Here is a 20,870-nt window from a genome sequence, read left to right on the forward strand (position 1 = left end):
CTAATAATAAATGTCTGGAATGTTCTTAACAGGTTTTGCCTGGAATCCACATGGAATTCTAGAATTGATCATAGACCACAGCATTTTCATACACTGTATACAGCACTGACAACCTGATATAAAGTTCTCTTTGACAGAAAAGAGGGAAAATGCATTGAAAGCAGGATCCAATGATACATGTACTAATCTTGCCAAAAGAAACAAGAAACAAGCCTCTCCAGTTGGTTCCTGCATTTTTGAGTGGATATTCATGCTTATTATATGTTCTTTGGATAGTTTATGTAACACAACTCTTCATCACAAAGAGATACTCCTATAGGTCTTGGATAAGCATTAAAGAATCTATTCCTATAAACCCATAGTAGACATAATTCCATGTTTGGTGATAGGCCAAAGATTTGGATTTCTGTAAGCCTGTGATCACCTTAGTTTTCATCATTTGATGGTGTGTTTCAGTTTAATCATTTCTGGTACAAGAGTCAGAAACCATTTTCCTCTTGAGCATCAACTCACATCAGTCAGTGACGGCTTCCTGAAATGCACTGAGAATGATTTTGAGGCTATATCTAGGCTCAGATAAAAGGACCAAGTGTATTAGATTAACAATGAAACTGGACAAAAAGAAGACCTCACAGTCAATGTGTTGTGAATGTCTACTTTGGCACTGGAATAAAGTGACACTCTTTTAAATAGCCTCACATCTATAAGACTGAAGGTGAGTAGCAAGTAGTACAGGGAATTATCTACACAATGAGAAAAGAACTCAAGTTACTTCAAAGATACTTGGGATACAAGAAGCAGTTGCTTTTTGATCAACATGTCAAAACATATCAGCGTTTCAATCATCTGGCCATGTAAGAATTTCCATACAAGGATAAGGCATGGGAGATGAAGGACCAGAAATTTCTTACCAGTGGGAACCAGTTAGAAATGGAATGAGGGACAGGTTGACTACACAACTTACTATTGATAATAAATAAGAAATAGTACTTTTTTAAAGTAGGAATTAGGAGCTGGAGAGATGCCTCGGCAGTTAAGAGCACTTGATGCTCTTCAGAGGACCAGTTTTAACTCTCAACATCCACATGGTGGTTTGAAACTATCTTAGACTCCAGTTCCAAGGGATCCAATGTCCTCTTCTATTCTCTTTGGGTACCAGGAACGCACATGGTACATATACATATATGCAGGCAAAACACTCATACACATAAACTAAGCTGTTTGAAATTTTTAAAGCAAGGAATTAATCCATCATAGAATATGGAACAAAAATAGAGAAAACTTGCATTATCCCACCATGTGGAAGAAGAAAATAGAGTGCAAAGAAATAATCTGACAAACTACTTAGAGATATGACATAGCATTGTTCTTCCCCAGCACCTCTGCCCCTATTTCCAACAACATCCTTGACATGCTGGAGTTAATTGTATCTATAAATATGAATATGTCTCTTATGTATCACTGCAAAGCTTCTACATGCAAAAACTTGATCTAAATATATTATTTTGTAATATGAGGTAATTATGATATTGATCCCATTGTAGAAATAAGAAAACGTAGGATGAAAGGTCATGTCATTTGCTAACTTTCTCCTAGTAGCACCATGGTCTTCTTAGGCAGGCTGGAGCTGGAATTACACTCTTAGCACCCATGCCATATTGTAACCTAGGAAGATGGCCCAGTGACTGTAGGAGGCTTATCTTGCTTATCCCAGAGTAGAGTTATTTCAGACATGAAAAGTAGAATGCATCCAGCTTTTTTCTTCTCTCCCATGCTAGTTAACTTCATTAATAAATCTTGAGCCAACATTTAATGTATATCCAATGAAGTTGTGTCCACAGCTTAGTCTCCCCAAGGATTCCATATACTCCTTAAGCCAGCTCTGATTCTGACTTTGATGCAGGGCCTAAAACAATAAAATCCTGACCGCCTGGCTATGGGTGGTGTTCACTGATCAGTTTTACTTGGAATGGACTCAGAGTATATTGCTTGACTTACAGTTTTGGCAGAAAATCTTCCTGACCATGTGGCAATTGCTGTATTCCTTGGAATGCTTCCTTTTCACTCTTGGGCACACTCATAGCCACAGGCAAAGGGAGGAGGGGAAATGGGAAATGGCATACACAAAGGATTCTAATTGTAGAATATTTATGTGGCTTTCAATTAATTAAAGGAACTTTGGGCAGCTGATAAAAACAAGGAATTCCACTGGGAACACAGTGGCTTCCTGGAGTCACATTACTGAATTTTCTCATACATAGACTGCAGACCATCCTCATGTATATAGCAGAAGGTAACACTGCATCCAGCCATTTAAACAAATCACTAACTTTTCATCAATACACTGAGTGAGCCTGTACATAGAGGTTCATATAAATCATTATCTGATTCTTCCCTTCTCAGTCTCTTCCTAACCCAGTTGGCTCTCACAAGCTATGTACTGTTAAGGAAATCCATTTGCCTCTAAATGGACTCACCTTTTTTTCCATGCATAAAATGATTAAAGTTGAATCATTCCTTTCTTCCAAGTTCAAATCCCACCAGCAGAATCTTCCAGGTAAGGCCCTCCCTGGAAAATAGAGACTTCAGAAGGATCAAAACTGGAAAATCAGGAGGTGTAGAGTTGCATGAGTTTTGATCCCCACATGTTTGACTTTGGGATGACATAGATTAGTTCTGGGGGGCCTTGTCATCACCAGCCTATTTCCATGTCACCTGATGTGCTTCCCCCAGTGAGAGCTTAGCTACGTGGCTTTCAGTGGTGCTTTGCCTTCTCATTCAAAGGCTTGTTTCATCCGACAGTTACGGAAACATTTCAGTCTCTTCACCATATGGATGGTTTGCATGCTAGTTGTCTTCTTTCAGCTCTGAGCTGGGTTTCATTGGGACTCCCCCTGAAGGTGTGAAAAATTCTCAGGTACATAAAAAAAATCCTAATTAATCACTATCTATGTGTCGGGGTAGTTCTTGGTATTTTTCCACACATGACCTTTTGACCTAAAAACATCAACCTTAAGGACATATACCAGATCTATTAACAAATAAGGAGATAGAGACTGAAAGAACCAAATAATCTATTTCAGAGCCCTCAGTAGGAAAGAAAGGAAATGGATTCCAATGAGAGTCACCATATCAAAGTGTTTTAATTATACCACTACATCTTCTACCAATTATTTATTATATATATTTATTGTGTTGACATTTGTGTGATAAAATTACTTCCAGTTGCCAAAGCTGCTATGCTCTGTGTGGGGAAATTTACCTAAGTATCACTGAAATGTTGAATATCTTCAGATGGTGAGCATTTTTAAGAATAACTACCCTATGCAATATGAGAATAAAACCATCTTTTCCCAGGGTATCTAGTAATCAGAGATTTTCACACAGAAGATAGTTTCAGCTGAGGTTTAAATAGGCTTTGAGTAAAGAGTTCAGGAGCAGAGACCATTCCGTGTAGTAGTTAGAGCATGTTCATGGGCACAGAGGTATTCAAGAGGCCAGTTGGCTTCAGAGAGTCTGTATTTGTGGAAAATATATAAGGGTAACAGAAGAGTACCTAGGTTAGGGGAGAGACCACAGATAATCTTAAATGACATATGCAAATTAAGATGCCATCTGGCTGGTGACGGGGAGCTATTACAGATTTTTAAGAGTGTTCTAGAACATGATCCTTCTACAGAAGAGCCATTTAACCATTACCATGGAGGGTGAACTGGAGAAGGATAGGGAAGAAGCCAATCAGCAGTCCTTTTCTTCCAGATGAGTAAGATAGCACAGATCCAAGCCAAGGTTCATGGAGGATGAGGTGAACCAGGACAGTATTTCAGGAATTCAGATCTCTCTGTGGTGGTGTTTCTAACAGGGTTTATTAAAGCCTACAGGTGCTATTGTTACCTCACCACCCCAAGCAGACTCCAACATGAAATAAAGTCAAGGAAGGAAACAACCTACTGTTTGGTGGTGACTTACCCTGGTCATTTAAAGCTGGCACAAGCATGCACAGATTTTACTACAACTGTCCATTACATATAGCTTTTGGCCGGGATAAAAGTATGAGAATGACATCCATAGAAAATGGACTCTGGTCAGATAACAAAGTCTAAAAAAAATACCTGATACACCATGAGTACTGAATAAATGTTGATAATCACCTAAATCAAAAGGAAAAGGTTGAAGGCTTTATACACAGAACTAAGTAACAGTATTTTGGAAATGTGTGTAAGTGGTTAGGTGGCCACTTTTAAGGACACATGGTTCTTAATGACATCAGCTACTCAAGAGGGAATACTATTACTAGTTCCTTGATGCTAAGACTGAGCAGTATTCATCTCTCAACCCACTCTTATGACAGCAATAGGTCTAAGTATGATTTGTTGAATGAGTGAATGAATGGAAGGATCAGCATGCAAATGTCTGCATGGGGTGCTTGCAAAGCTCCATTTTAATTAAGCTTCTCTAAATCTAAATATCTCAATTTCCCAAGAGAAAGAAAGAACTGCAGCTCTTTAATCTCTCTCAAATGGGAAATTTATTTCTCTTCAGAAATTATAATTCAGGACCAGCTGCCATCACAGGCCATTCTACTTAACGAAAAGGAATCTACCAATGACTCTTCCCTAAAGACACCATAATAAGAGCTAAATAACAACAAATGTTCGCACGAGGCCTACTACACACCAGGCCCTTGATGAGGATGGACTCATGTAACTCACATGTCTATGAAAAATGCTTCATTGCTTCCATGTTACATATATGAAAGGAATAAATAAGAGCTGAGTTAGTCTTACCATCACACAGCCAGTGGGTGAGAACCTGTTAAAGGCTGTCCGGCCTCTACAGATGAGCCATACTATGACGTGTGGCAACAGAGGTACAGCACTTGAAAGAAAGTGATGGTTTTTATCAAAAAGAGGGGGACAGGAAAATTAAAGAGAAGAGGGGCAATCAAAGAGATCACTATTCTCTAGGATCTCATCAAGGACAACGCTGGGTGTCCTTTACATAACATTTAGGCATTTGCTTTGGCTTCAAATAAATGACAAAATTTCTGTTTTCTTTAGTAAACTAGATATTCCATTGGAAATGGTGTCTTAAGTAGCAAGTGTGGGTATTCACAGTTTTATTTATATAAGGAAAATTTCTCACACTGTGTCTGCAACATCTCACGGCATCTGCAAGGGTCTCGGGAGGACCGCTCTCCTCGAAAGCTGTTAATTAACCTAAGATTAGCTCTTGGAGTCTCACTGAATTCTAGATGCTTTTTTAATTTTCAAATCTAGGAACAAAAATCTGATACTGCAGATAATTAAATTTATTCTGGGAGAAGTATTTCTACATGTGGGCTGCATTCGCAGCATTTGAATAGAACACTAATTACAAAGTAGGGGGCGTGTTGCTGGCTATCCTGAGCCCTGGGTAAACATTGACCTATTTTAAATTACTCTGTGACTCATCTAAAAAAACTACAGGCCATACATGAGGCATTTAAATGGAACCACAAATGCCACAGTACAGAGATTTTCCTCAGTCGCAAAAGCCCTCTAATTTGAGGTGTACCTAAAATAACACTGATACATATGGAGCCACAAATTAGTGGTTTCCATAAATAAGTCACGCTGTCACAAACCTGGTTCTAAAGCTACAGTTTCATGTAACATTACAACCATGTTTTGATGTCAAGAAGTTTTCAATCACTACTCTAGTGCCATAAAAAGAAATCTAACAAGGGGTTGTCTCCAGATCCATTGATGTTCAAATAGCATGGTAAAATAGCTTTCAATCTCTCCTCTCCGGTGCTGTTATAGTAGGAAAAAAATGGGAAGAACTAAAAAGAAATCAGAATTTCATGAAAGCAGGCTTCTCAAAGACAGGAAAATGTGTGTCCACAAAATAAGACAGGGAAACAAAGTGAACCATTGTTGCAAATAGGGGGCAGAAGGTCAGTAGGAAAATACAGAGGAGAGTCTAAAGCCAGCCAAACCTTTGAGCAGCTAAACGCTGTGTCTTCATTTACCAAGCCCCACTTAGACTCACTTTCCCTAAGCCAGTCAGAACACTTCCAACATTCCCATTTTCTCATTCTCTCTCTCTTCTCTCCACCTGTCCCTCTCAGACATTATTATACATACATACATATATGTATGTATATATATATATATATATATATATATATATATATATATATATATATATATATACACCTATACATATAGACAAAGGAAAAGCATTTTCTAACAACTAATTGAGCTGACATTTCTCCCTGTGGTGTACATGATTAGGAAATTGAGTGACAGGGTGATATAAGACACAGGAAAACTGGTACCATGGGACAAGAGTGAAATAAACAGACTCAGACCAGACACTGAGATCCAAGCTATGTGACTTATCACTGCAGCACCTTCACCAGTTCCTTCCTCTGCAAAACAGCCACCTGCCTGCCTCACAGATTGTTCTTCCACTACTCCTGTGGGGTGTGGTAGACCAGGCGGTGCTGTGAATACAGGAAATGTGTACTATAGGCTTGTTCTTAAAGCAGTGTCCTTAAACCTCTTCAGCCAAAGGCATCTGAGCTTCATATGTCCTGTTAAGAGATTGGCAACAGTGGGGTGCTTTTAACAGCAGAGACACGCCAAAAATAATATTTTCCTTTTGATGTAATCAGAAAGATGTGGGGAATAACTGAAGCAGGGTTGGAGTATAGTAAATATAACATGATGCTTCAGATGGACCATGTCACCTTTGCTTCCCAGTCACATCCATTCCATGGGTGATGGCTCTCTCCTCCATCCTTTCTGTTCCATCAGGGACGAGCCTCTCCACTTTGTAGCTCCAAGTTATTGCTCCCATTGTATGGTTCTTCTTGCTAACTGATTTAGCCAAAGCCACCCCCTCGGTCAGATATGAAATAGGACTCAAAACTATAGAACTCATAAGTGAGTCTTTAAGCTCGCCTAACTAGTGAACACTGTTCCTAAGTCAATGACACATCATTCTTTAATTCGCAAACTGGCAGACTGGATAGAACTGACAGAGAGCTCTCTCAAACAGTTAATGATCTCAGGGAATTCAGATTGCATTACAGATGGCTGGCAGTAGAGAACAAATTTTGAGTTGTTATCAAAATTAAACACCTGCTGATGAATGATTGGACCTATCAAGTGACTAATCAGAAGAATCCCTTCTGTAGTCAATCATGTGCTACATTATACACTTTTGATATTTTAGAACTCTCTAGACTTACCCTCTTGGGTTGCCTGTCAAGTAGACATATGACCAGGTATGACTGTTCATGCCTTGAGTCTTAGGAGAATTAATTAGCACCATAAATATAAATGGGTCTCTCTCCTACTGAAACACTTCTCACTGCTGTGGGGGCAAAGCCACAGATCTCACAGGACATGGTGGCACTTGCCTGTAATTCTAGCACTTTGAGGTAAAAGCAGGAGAATTGTGAATTTGAGGCTAGCCTGGATATATAGTAAGACCATGTGTCAAAAACTAAATAAACTCTAACATAGTCTCCAAAGGTCCCATGATCTTGTCCTGGCTAACTCTCTCTGTGGCCTTCTCATCTTTTTTACTTTTTGATTTGTTCCCCCAATAGCTTTTAGTTACTGTGACAATTGAAATAAGCACCTTATAGAAGCAGAAAGCATTTGGGGAGTCAGTTTTGCAAATCTGAAGGTATAGATAATTGGCCCATTGGTGTGGTGACAGATCTTAGCGGGAACATAGAACAAAACAAAGCCATCCACCTCCTGGCTGGGACATGAGAAGCAGCCTGGATCCCTCTGAGGGCATGCTCCCAGCATCTCCAAACCTCCTGTTAAGCAGTGCTTCCATATTACCTCCTTTTCTGTGGCTGTGGCAAAACACCAGGACCAAGGCAACTTATAGAAGGAAGGTTTTGTTTGGGGCTCACAATTCCAGAGGACTAAGAGTTCACCATGGCAGGGAGGAGGCAGCAGACACAGCAGCTGGAACTGAAACTGAAAGCTCATGTCTTAAGTTACAAGCAGGAAGCAGAGAGAGCATGTAGCATGTGGCTTTGATACCTCAAAATCCAGCCCTAGTGATATACTTCCTCTAGCAAGTCCACAACCCCTAAACCTACCCAAACAGGCACCACCAACTGGAGACCACGTGCTCAAACATCTGAGACTATAAGGAACATTGTCATTCTAACCACTTCTTCGAGATTCCGTCTCCCACTAGCACCAAGCTGAGGCCACGCGTTTATCAGAGAGACCATTAGGGGTCATTTTGTATCTACAGTGCTCATGCTCCAGCCATACTACCCTTTTCTCCCTTCTCCAAACCAGGCCATTTTGTCTGTCCTTCCCCACCCTTATTACCTTCAACCCTTTCTAGGGCTCATTCCTCTGCAAGTGTCAGGGAAAGCTCCATGTCCTCAGTTTTCCCCAGGTCACCTCTCACCAGCTCCTCTACTTCTCTACCACTGACAATTGTGCCTGAATGCCTAATCCATGTCTTTCTACTCCACTGGAGGCTGGGCATGACCATATTGCATCTATCTATACATCCCTGACATATACCACAGTGCCTACCACCAAGTAGATGTCCACATGAATTTTCTAAATGAGTGAATGATGGGGGGGTGAGTGGGTGAGTGGATGGATGGATGGATGGATGGATGGATGGATGGATGGATGGATGGACGGACATGGATGGACAGATGGATGGATGATTTCAAGCTGATTTGATGCTAATGCCATGGAGTCATACAGAATCACTTAATATTAAAAGAACATTTGGGATTTCCTTTCTCACCCTCGCCTGAACTCGCTTTTCTCTAAGCATGCATGTTCAACACTACTCTTCCTGAGTGAGGAGTGAATGTGAGGTGACCCAACCTTCTGATCCTCAGATGAAGAACTTTCAGGATCCCTGGGCTTAGACTTTTTTCAAAGTAAGGGTACCACAATGAACAACCTTCTGTGTTCCTGGGAACCCCAATAGAAAGGCATCCTCAAGATTCTTGTCCTGTGGAAGGAAATATCAACTGTCTGCTGTAGTGGCCACAGCACTGAAGGGAGGCAACATTGTGAAGCCCATGCTTCAGAGAGAGGCAGTGTGGTGGCATGAAAGGGCACTGGGTGGTATTCTGCTTCTGGCATGCCTTATGGGCTGTGTGGATCTCAGTTTTGGGCTCAGTCTGGCTAAAATCCATGCCTGTAAAACTAAACAAATCTCTTGCCCTCAGGATTCCTACCAGCATCAAATGAAATAATATTCTATCTTATTTAGGAGTTGCTGATACTTCAATAATGAAGGCAATGTGTAATGTATAAAATGTACAAGTGATAGGCAGAAAATATTATTTTACCACTGTCCTGGAGAAGAGTTTTTATCCTCCCAGTTTTGAACAGCTATTGCTTCATAGCAAAATATGTTTTCATTCCCTTGCCATTTGGTGACTGGCAGATGCCCCTCTCACCAGGCTAGTGAGAGGTGTTAAAAATTAGTAGCTGAGACCTAAGTGTGCACCGACGAGATACACTGAAGTAAACAGTACTATGCTTTAAGAATACTGCTTCCTATGAATCAGACTTTGGCTCACTAGAAAAAAAAAAAAACACTTTTTTTAATTAACAAAAAAAAAATTTAAAGCTCTTAAGGTAGCAACCTAACTCCTATTTCCACTTGGGGGTGTGTGCCTGTTTCTGTGGGGGAATACATGTGCACATATGTGTCTGTATATACATGTATGTGGAAGCCAGAGGTCAGCCTGGAGTATCACTCCTCGGGAGCCATCCACTGTCATTTTTTTAGACAGTCTCACATTGGGACCTGGGACTCAATGATTAGGCTAGTTGGATAGCCAGGGACCCCCAGATTCTTCCATGTCTGCCTCCTGAGTGATGGTGTGTGTCATACCTGGCTTCTACGGGGGTCCTGGGGATCACATGCCAGTCTTAATGTTTGTACAATAAACATTTTACTGATGTCCACATATTATATTGATGTAACATGAATCTTAAAGGGTCTTATTAATAATAATAAAAAAAAATAACCTCAGGGCCAGGTATTGGGGTAGATGCTGAAAGATCAGAGAGACAGAACAGGCCACAGCTAACCTCACCTCACCAACTCCTCAGGCGATCTTGTTTCCTCAAACTGGAAGCTTTTGTGTTCTCATCCAAATGGATCTCAACTGAACTGCTGTTAGAAGCCTAAAAGCTTAACAGGCTCTAGTTCCTGGTCCTCATGCCTTACATACCTTTCTGCTTCCTGCCACCACTTCCTGGGATTAAAGGCATTTGTCACCATGCCTGGCTGTTTCCAGTGTGGCTTTAAAAATCACAGAGATCCAGATGGATCTCTGTCTCTGGAATGCTAGGATTAAAGGCGTGTGTGCTACCATTGCCTAACCTCTATGCTTAAGATTGTGGCTGTTCTGTTCTCTGACCCCCAGATAAGTTTATTAGGGTATACAATATATTGGGGAATACAATATCACCACATATTGATGCTGAAAAAATGCATTGCTGAGGTGTAACTTTTCTTCCCATAATTAGTTATAAATTACAGTTTTTGGGGAAACGACACAGAATATCCTTTCCAAGGTGTAGAAAACACAACTGAAGGCATCTTTAATAGCAGAACTTGGGGTAGCAGGCACTAAACACATGACTATGGGAACAGGGAAATGGCAGCAAATAACTAAGGCCACTGCCTATTTCATCCTGTGAGGTTCTGAGACATGAATTTATTTTCAAATACACTGCTTTGTAAATTGTCACATTCCAAACAGCTGTTGTGGGAAAACCACAGGAGGAAGTAACTCTGATTAAAAATAAATCCCCAGTGCTCTCTTGTGTTCTATAATGTTCCAGCTTCACTGTAGGGTGGCTATGGTAAAGAATACTGTGCTGGGTGTTTTGAAATAGCTAGAAGGGAGAGTCTGGATGTTATCACCTCAAAGAAATGATAAATGTATAAAGTGCTGGATGCGGTAAATACCTTGATGATTTTATTAGTCCATAGTCTCTAGTATATTGAAACATCACCCTATCAACTATGAGCAACTATGTGTAAATTAAGATAAACTATGCTTCACACACACACTGAATAGGAGTTGAGTTGACCTGACTGACCTTGGTTTTCATTGCAGACTTATTAATGAATCTCTAAGGGACCAGCTATTGGTGACAATACAGAAGACCTTCACGTACACTCGCACCCAAGCTCAGCACCTGTTCATCATCCTCATGGAATGCATGAAGAAGAAGGAACTGGTATGTCAGCCCCGTAGGTGGCAGGGCACTCTGCATGCTCCCAAATGCTTGCTTCAATCCTGTGCCCCTTTCCCCTCCTAGCCTTGCCTTCACAGTTCTCCAGAGGTGCCACTGGCTCCAGCACTGATGGATTTTTTTTTTTATGTTGGCTCTAATGAAGTGTGTGTAGTATGTGTAGCCAAGTTTCCTGTGTTTTTCCTGTTTTGGGTTCACCTAAATACTTCAGATTATCTCAACCAAATGAGCCAAGGAGAATATAAAATTAGTTTCCTCCTGGGAAGTTCAGTTGAGCCTCTCTTAGGGATGGGGTTCCACTTTGCTTGTAAATTGACAGTCATTGGGTGTTTCTTGTCACTACACATTTAGTAAGAAAACATCCATGTTAATATGTTAAGTAGAACAGATGGAAAATCGATTGAGTACCTCAGAAGCTCTGGAACATCTGTGTAAAGGTTCCTGTAGTACTGTTGAGATGCTGCTTAAATGTGTCTTACATCAGTTCAAAGTGTCTTCCAGATGTGGAGATACCAGAGACACTCTGGAAGGGTGAAGAGAAACAGCATGAGCTAACACTAGGGAGTCTTTAATATATGCTGGGCAAAGAGCTGAGTCTTCCTGTCTATGAACACAGGTGATCTTCGCAACTCTCCCAGTAGGAGGAAAAAAATGGCACCTTTACCTTTTTCACTTGAGAATGTTCAGGCTCACTTGGTGAGCAATGAGATGTAAAACCAGTGATGGTCAGTCAGTGTGAAAAGTATTTTTATTCAGCAATTGTCGCATCCAAATCATCAGAGTGAATTGCCCACTCTGGGAAGATTCCCATCAGGCTCTCAGGAAACAAAGGCCAAGTGAGCTGGTGATGAAGGCAACCAAATGTTTAGATGAAATAACAGGTTCAGGAAGCAGGGCATTCATAGAAGACATCCACACACCCTTGTCAATCAAGGCTTCCAGAATCTTCCAGGCTTGGGGTGACAACAGAGAAACTGGAGACACCTCTAATACCTGAATATCTACATGCCCAAGTACATACCCTGCCAAACAAGCAATTAGAGTCCATGGCCATGAGACTATCATGCTTGTTCCTTCCATGAGATATGAGGGGATTTTCTTCTGAGTTCTGATAGTATTTAGATACTGAGGCCAAAGCTAATGATGAACCCTCACCATGATTGGAATTTTCAGTAGCCTTGGAATCTCCTAGAAAGGCGGTTCTAGCAAAACTTCTAGGAGCCATTAGAGGTTATAAAAGTAAATGATACTGGATAGACTTGTCAGGATGTTTTATGAGACTGTCCTGTAGGATCCTGCTAGATAATTGTCATTTCATTATGAACCCCAAAGAAAAGGTTGAGTGCATTTCTAGGCAAATTAAGAAATGTGACACCCTCCCAGCTCCAGGCTAAGGAAATGTATTCTGAGCAAGCAGTAAGTGCTCATCTCTCCACATATGGGCAGAAATGTTAAGGATTCATTAAGTCATACTTAATATAAATAATTTCCATTTCTGAGGGACAGTGCGGACAGCACTAGATGCTTTACAAATGAGGGGAACAGAAGGTAGGAGTAAATTGGAGTATCACCTCACTTAGAGGAAAGGCATCTGCATACAATCCAGAAGAACCAGTTGGGAGGGTCTTGGTGTAAAGTAATCCCCATTCACCAGGCACATGGCATAGAGAACAAAAAGACACTGCAAGGTGAAATTCCTCTTCCTTCTTATCCTTCAGCTGCTCTTTGATTATCTTTAAAAAGCTCCATGAGATACTTTCTTAGGCAAATCTAACCAATTCAGCCGAGGCTCCCGGTTCTATGGCTAATGCAACATCCTTCTCCTCACCACAACCAATTAACTCACACATCCATCACTAGGAACACCTATTTAGATGGGTCCGTCTATGTTTCCAGTAGGTGAGGCAGCCCTGCTTGGCATCATCTCAGAGGTGCTGTACGTTCTCCTAGTTTCATAGAGTTCTTGAAATTCATTTCTCCTCTGCTTATCCAAAACCTGTCATCTTGTAAGAAAATACTATCCTCCCTAGAAACCAGCCCTCTTCAGTATTGCCAGCTAGTTTGCCCTCTGCTCACACATGAATTTTAAAGTGGTATTGCCAAAACTGCATTCATGGACACTACTAGATAGGAACAGCAAATGTATTGATGACTCATCCCCCTCGTATTCAGCCTTTGAGAGAAATCAAGGCCACAGACTTACCCACTTGTTTCCCCTCAGTTGCAAAATAGCCTGATCTGTTTCTTCCTTTTTATCAGGGTATTCTAAGATGGTTCTCCCGACATAGACCACACACACCCTCACATCATACTTCCTCTGTGATCTTGCTCTAGGAAGCATTTTTTTAACAATAACCTTCTTTGTTGCTCTATTTGTGGGGTTCCACCTTTATTCCCACTTTGCCAGCCCTTCGGTGGCTCCGTTTTCCTCTCATCCTTAAACATCTATTTCTTCTCCTCTCGTGGTTTCCTTCCCTTTCTCGTGGCTTTCACCCATTGAAGGCACACCATGTGAAGTTTTGTTATTTTTCCTTTGTGTCATTTTTAAGAGAATTTCAAATCTTCTACCATGGGAGATTGCATCAATTTCTCCTTGAAATTCTGTCAAATTTTTCCTTTATGTGTTTGGAGATTGTGTTCCTAGGCTCATAAGATTTTACAATTGGCTGTATTTCCTAGTGAATCATTGCCTGCCATTCTTCAACAGCCTCATTCATTCCTGACAATAGCCTTGCATTTCAGCTCATCTGGTATTAATATAATTACATCAGCTTCTCTCTGTTCATACTTTCCTGGAAAATGAAAGCTTCCTCCCCGCCCTCTTTTTTTCATTTCCAATCTTTCTGTACCTTACTGTTAGGTGCATTTCTCATGATATATAGCTTTCATTTTAATATTTAAATAGAGCTAATATAGTAAGCTTGGCCTATTAGCATGTGCTCTGAGCTGTTTGCCCTAAAAAAACTTCTTTTACATTTTATTTAGTCAATGAGGCAGTCTCACCTGCTGAGCCTCCTTTAAGTATTTCAACATAGCACCCCTTTTTTCTTAATAACTCACACCTCTTGCTGGCTTCAACAATAACCTGTTTGGATGTTATTTGTAAAAGTGTGTTTCTGGCCTTCACCTCTCTCTCTCCTTGTCACCAGAAGCATCACCGAATCTTGCTTTGGATGCCTGACTTGGTTTCCCATTGTTACTGCAAATTTTTAATGTCTAGAAGCATCTCCCCAGCTCCCTCAAATGCCCACTCCTGCACTTCCACGACACCTCACCCTCCTGCTCTCAGTGTTTCCTCGGTCCTGTGAGCTTCAGGCCCTCCCTTTATCCGCCAACTCTGCCACCCCAGCCAAGCATCGCCAAGCTGTCTTGGTGTTCCTTTGGCAACACTGTCTGGTGTCTGGCTGCTTTGCCCGATTCCAGTAGCCACTGTCCTCATGTTTCTTCATTAGGACAATGTGGATTGTTTCTCCTGATCTTGGAAGGGAGACTTTCTCTTCTCCTTTAAGCTTTCTATACACTGCTCCTACTCTAATCTTTTGGGAGCTTGGTTCAGATTTTGTCATCCCCTTGCTTGGCTACCTTCACGATGTCCAAACTAATGTACCTTCTTATTCTCGACACATCTGGGCATCTCATTACCACATGATCACTTCCCTTTACCACCCTTCCTTCCATTGGGTAATCAAGACTTCCCAAGTTCCCAGTTCCCTTTTTGTTTTAATTTTTTCATTTTTTTATTAAATTTTTTATTCATTTTACATACCAACCATAGATCCCCCCTCTTCCCTCCTCCTGCCCCTTCAGACTTTCCCTCCCCCAGGCCGCCCCTTCATTCCCTCCTTAGGCCTGCCATGGAGAATCATCAGAGCCTGGTACATTCAGTAGAGGCAGGTCCAAGCCCCTCCTCCTGTATCAAGGCTATGCAAGATAGGTAGTGGGCTCTAAAAAGCCTGCTCATGACCAGGGATGGGGCCCTTAAACAGATCAAGCTACACAACTGCCTTAATTATGCAGAGGGCCTAGTCAGTCCCATGGAGGCTCCACAGGTGTTGATCTAAAGTTCATGAGTTCCCACTAGCTTGGTGTGGTTATCTCTGTAGGTTTCCCCATCATAATCTTGATGCCCCTTGCTCATAGAATCCCTCTTCTCTCTCTTCGACTGGACTCCTGGAGTATGGCCTAGATCCAGCTTGGCTCTGGATCTCTGCATCTGCTTCCATCAGTTACTGGATGAAGGCTGTATGATGACAGGGTATTCACTAATCTGTTTACTGGGGTAGGCCAGTTCAGGTACCCTCACCACTATTGCTAGTAGTCTAAGCTGGGGTCATCTTGTGGATTCCTGGGAATTTCCCTAGCACCCGGTTTCACCCTGTCCCCATGATGTCTCCCTTTATCATTGTATCATTTTTATTGCTCTCCCACTCCGTCCCTGTTCCAGTTCAACCATCCTATTCCCTTATGTTCTCCCCAGTTCCCTTAATCAAAACAAACCATTCTTTCTGCTGTCGTTTCCACTTGTTCAAATCATATGCACCTGAGAGCATCCAGTTGTGACATCTCATAACTGTTGAGTACAATTTCAACACGAAAGAAAGAACAGGGACTAGATTACAATTGCCTTGGAGCCTGTTTCTAAGCTGCTTGTGGTGGACGCTGTTTTGCATCATAGCTTACACGGGGTCCCTTACACCATTTACTTTGGGTACCCTCTAGCTGTCTTTGTCATAGCCTGGATTAAATAGCCCATGTTTTAAATGAGATACCTGACTGCAGTGGCCAGAGAGTAAGCCTGTAAGGTTGATTTTAATAATGATCCATTGAGTCTATATCAGGAATAAATACATCTTGTTCATGACATTTCTCTCAAAGTATTCATACACCAGATTTTCTCCATAAAAACAAAGTGTGACTCCACATTTGTGTTGGAAGATAAAAATTAAATAAAAGACTAATGACTTAAAACTCATTTATTGCTTTGTCCAAGATGACTTCCTAGCACTACTTGACTAAGAGTTATTACAGGGTAGGGGGAATCTGAATTATATATTCATATCTTGAAATCTAGAGGACTATGCAGTTTTCCTATTTCATCACATGATTTTGGTTGAAAGCTACAAGAATTGTAGTAATTATGCTACTATTATTTCTTACCCCTAACCTACAGTTTTGAGAATAATGCAGCTACCCAATAGCTTGTTTTGCCTTTCAGTTGTATATTGAGACTTATTGGAGATCTGGTGGCTTGAAGCTAAAAGGGGAATGGGAATCTCTTAATTACTGCTTATGATGAAATTTAACATTTTTTTTCTGAGTATTTGAGAGGCTCTGTGATGCACTGCACAGCCTTTATAACTTAAGAGCATGGCTTTCCCACTTACTTCCTTATAGCCCATTCTCATTTGCTACAATGGTTCTAAAATCAATAAACACTGAAATGGTATTGGGGCATTTATCCAGTTTATCAAATTAGGATAGACAGGAATAAAAGTGAACCAATTTTTCCTTAAACTCTATCAGTTAAAAAGTATCTAAAGACTACTATCTACTCTTGGTCAATTTCAACTGCACTTAAGTAGCTAATAAACGAAGTTTATTGCCCAAAGTTCTGGAAGGTGGTAAATTTCAGAGCAAGTACCAGAAGCGGGTACCATCTGGGAAGGACTTTCTCATAAATGATGGCTTCTTGCGGAGCCTCCATTAGATGGAAGGGACAAGCAAGCTTCTTCAGAACACATTTCTGAGGACGCTAATCCCGTTCATGAGGATGAAGCCTTGATGACCAAGTAAGTTCACAAGCACCACACCCAGTGACACCATCATGTCTGTGACTAAGATTCAATATATAAAACATGGAAGGCAGGTCACCAATATTCAGCACAGCAATCATAGAGTCGTCTGCTAACAAACATGGAAAAGAGCGGTATGAAGGTGAGTAAGGGTACATTATATCTACCTTTAACTTTGAACATAATGGATACACAATCAGATAAGCTCAACAGATGGTTTAGTTCAGTAGTCTACTCATAGCAGCTGAAGCTGTAATACTTCATCAGCATCATAGTCTCCCTTGTAGGCCATGGAAGTAAGACAAGGAAGTACAAAATGTGCTGATAAGAGGCAGGAAGGAGGGTCAAGAGTGATGTAGCTATGGTGTTCATGTATGAAGTTCCCAAAAATATAAAGTTAAAAACAATGTGCCAATGGAGTAAATGGAAGCAGGGACATTAGGTCACCATTTTGTCTCCTTTTCAGACCCTTCTTTGAAGTACTTGGCATTCAATTTTCTCTTCCCTCCAAAACTCTCCTGTGAGTCTAATTTAGACTCTCAATTTTCCATTTTCTTTGTACTTCTTAAATTCACCTTTGTTTTCCATTTTCCTCCCTTTTCTTCCCCACTCCATAAGCTAATGTGTATCAAAGGTTGATTTGTGCTTTTTTTTTTTCCTTTTGTTTGCTATTATAACTTCTGCTGCCTTAAGACTAGGTGTCAATGCACAAACATCTAGCCTTATCATCCTAATTCTACCTCCTCGCTCATACCCTCACTCTTCCTTGCTTTGACTATTGCTGCTCTGTGGAAGCCTGGGCTGGGATCCACTATTATTACCTATACACTGCATGGACTGGCAAATTTCCATAAGAGTAGAGAGTGTGTAAGGTTTTGCACACCAGGCATACTCTGTATGTTTTTGTTCTTCAACAACCCTGTGAAACTAAAGCCATTCTGAACTTCACAGCCATAGAAAAACAAGCCATTAATAGAAGTTCACCAACAGATGGAGTTGTGCTGGCTCCTTGCTAGAATAATGCAGACTCTCCTTGCTGATACACAGAGAGAATCATGTCACTCATTTGAATATAAACTATGGTGATGATGTTTTCCTACAGTTCAGTCTGAAAACCCATTCATTCTTTATGAATGCTTCCTGACAACCAAACTGACCTGACCTTCTTGTTTTTATTTCCCAGTTCCCTACATGTTTTCATATGTGGAGCACTCTTATTTACCATATTCAATACCAGATTCTCCCTCATTCCCCTCCTCCTTCTCTTTTTGCACCCCTCTCCTGTCTGTCTCTCTCTCATACACATACACACACATACGCATACACACACACACACACACACACACACACACACACACACATACCTGGAATACATTTAACTCTTAACACCCATTTTATAACTCTTATCTCCATTTTCATATATCATATATAATATCTATATTCACATATAGATATATAAACATTCTATATAAGCTCTTAAGAACCAAATCCACATTTTATCCATTATTCCATTTTCCCTCTACTCACTCAGGCCTAATTGTGCATAGTGCCACAGTATATACATAGCAGATATTCAATAAATACTTGTTTACTGGATTTCTGTATGAAAAAATTCAGGTTGGGAAGAACCCTTGGAATCCACATAGTTCATAAAATCTCTGCTAACAAGAGCATATCTCCTTGGGGAGTTGCAGATTTGGTTTCTGACCTAGATTTGATTCAGGCCATCTGTTTGAGTCTTTTGACCTGCGGGAAACCATCTAATCTGGTGACTATGAGGAGCAAGCTCTAGAAACAGACAAACCTGGACTGCATCCTTGCTTCATCGCTGTAGTGGCTTACCCAGTTTCTCAGGATCTCAGCATTAAAACAGAGTGACAATAATCTCACTGGGTTCTACAATCTGTTATATTCCATTTTGATCCAGATCCCGTTTTGATTTTTTTTTCCAAACTCAGTAAGACAAACATCAATCTATTAGAAGATTAAGGATTCCTTGAGGGCTCTTCAAGTCCAATATCCCCAACCAAATACAAAGCTAAAATGTATCCAGATGTTGCATGTCTTCCTGTGCTCTATAAAAGATTCCTGGCCTCTGGAGATGATGAGTCTCCCCTAGACACTAGATAAGACAAGAGAGGACCGTTTTCTATGCCTTACAGATGAATCTCTAGACGCCCAAATCCCATCAACCTCCTGCGCAGGGAAAGTAACTATTTCAATGAGAGCAGAAGATGGTGCTGGCATTCAAGGGCAAGTCTCTGTGTTTAGGAAAATTAGGGCAACTCTACCCTTCCTTTCACAGATTCATTAAAGCCAAGTAAGCATGACCTCTAAAACAGTCCCATTTCCTACCGAAGATAGGTCTGACACACGTGGTAAACAAACCCAAATCCCCAAATGTTTATTGCTTACAAAAACATATGCAGGCCAAGACTCTTATTAACAAGGCTGGTTAGTGTGGCCTGGAAGATTGGAGCCTCAGCATCATGTAAATGTTCCCAGGGACCATCAGTACTCCCTCCCTGGATTGTTGGGAGAGTTAAGAGTCAGCATGTTTAAAGAATGTTAGCAAAGTGTGTGGCTCCTAGGACACATTCAGTTACTAATGTCATTACAGTTGTTCAATGAGTCGCTATGGAGACTAATCAAAGTGTATGCCCAGATGTCTCCATTTCCCCTTGATTTTCCTAGATCTGTCACCACATCATCATGCTCCCTCCCTCCTTCCTCCTTCGTCCTTTTAATAGACGAATTATAAGAAATGTAGGTCACCTCTAGATGACAAGAAAAGAAGCAAATTGAACCTTCATTAGAGAAGAATGGAACCACTAACTGAGAGACAGAGTCTTAGAGTGGCCATAGTTAGAGATTTGACTTTGGCCCACTGCCAAGGCAACCGATTACCACCACTGCACAAAATGGTTTAAATATGTAACGGCATTGTGGCACAGACCTGACTTTTATCTACATTGGATAATTTTAACAACACATCCAATAATGACTCCACACATTACTTGACTTTACAGGTTTTGTAATTACAGATTTTGTAATCTGTAAAGTCAAATATTGAAGCCCACAGCCACAGGGGAAGGCTCCACTCTGCAATGAAATGGACATAGTGCTCCAATGACCTAATATTGTTCTGGTCCCTATTGACAGAAAACAGGTCCCTAAGAAGAAATAAATAAAACTTGCTTTTCAACACAGAGTCAAATCCTAATATTGCACATAATTTGGATATGAGCATTCAATTCTTAGAAAAATGTACAATTTCCTTCTAATTTGAGCCAGCCTGTTCACACACAAAATTCCTTTTACCATCATTCAGTTTTATTCACTTTTTGCAATACTTTGAGCAGCCTCCAGGTAAGAAAAACTGTTCTTTACCTCTGCAACAAGTAAAAGACAGTGGAGACCTTTTGAACTTTTACTACAAAAATGCCTTACTCTCCTCACATAAGGAGTTATTTCCAGTTATTTATTTATTTATTTGTGATATTAACTCCTAATAGTTTTAATTTCTTTGAAAATCTGAGCTGGGCAGTGGTGGCACACGCCTTTAAATCCCAGCACTCGGGAGGCAGAGCCAGGCGGATCTCTGAGTTCAAAGCCAGCCTGGGCTACAGAGTAAGTTCCAGGAAAGGTGCAAAACTACACAGAGAAACACTGTCTTGAAAAAGAAAAGCAAAGAAAATCTGGGAAGTGATTTTGACCTTATGTATGTGAGTATTTTGTGGATGTATACCATTTAATTTATTCATTATCAAACAATGTAGTATGAGACTGACAGATCACCCTAAGT

At 40.7% G+C, this 20,870-nt stretch overlaps 1 protein-coding gene across 21 annotated transcripts in view; it reads left to right on the forward strand.

The window, feature by feature from the left end:
• The window catches only part of Trpm3 (transient receptor potential cation channel subfamily M member 3), an 848,188-nt gene that overhangs the window by 657,441 nt on the left and 169,877 nt on the right, over positions 1-20,870 (forward strand). For all 21 annotated transcript variants that reach the window (XR_013047854.1, XR_013047855.1, XM_006985391.3 and 18 more), the window contains one exon: positions 11,135-11,258. Coding sequence is in view for 19 of the 21 variants with exons in the window: in XM_006985391.3 (XP_006985453.1) it covers positions 11,135-11,258 (124 nt within the window). In the remaining 2 variants the exon portion in view is untranslated. The remainder of the gene's footprint in view (positions 1-11,134; positions 11,259-20,870) is intronic.

This window comes from Peromyscus maniculatus, chromosome 1, assembly GCF_049852395.1.
Source record: "Peromyscus maniculatus bairdii isolate BWxNUB_F1_BW_parent chromosome 1, HU_Pman_BW_mat_3.1, whole genome shotgun sequence".
Classification (NCBI taxonomy): Eukaryota; Metazoa; Chordata; class Mammalia; order Rodentia; family Cricetidae; genus Peromyscus; species Peromyscus maniculatus.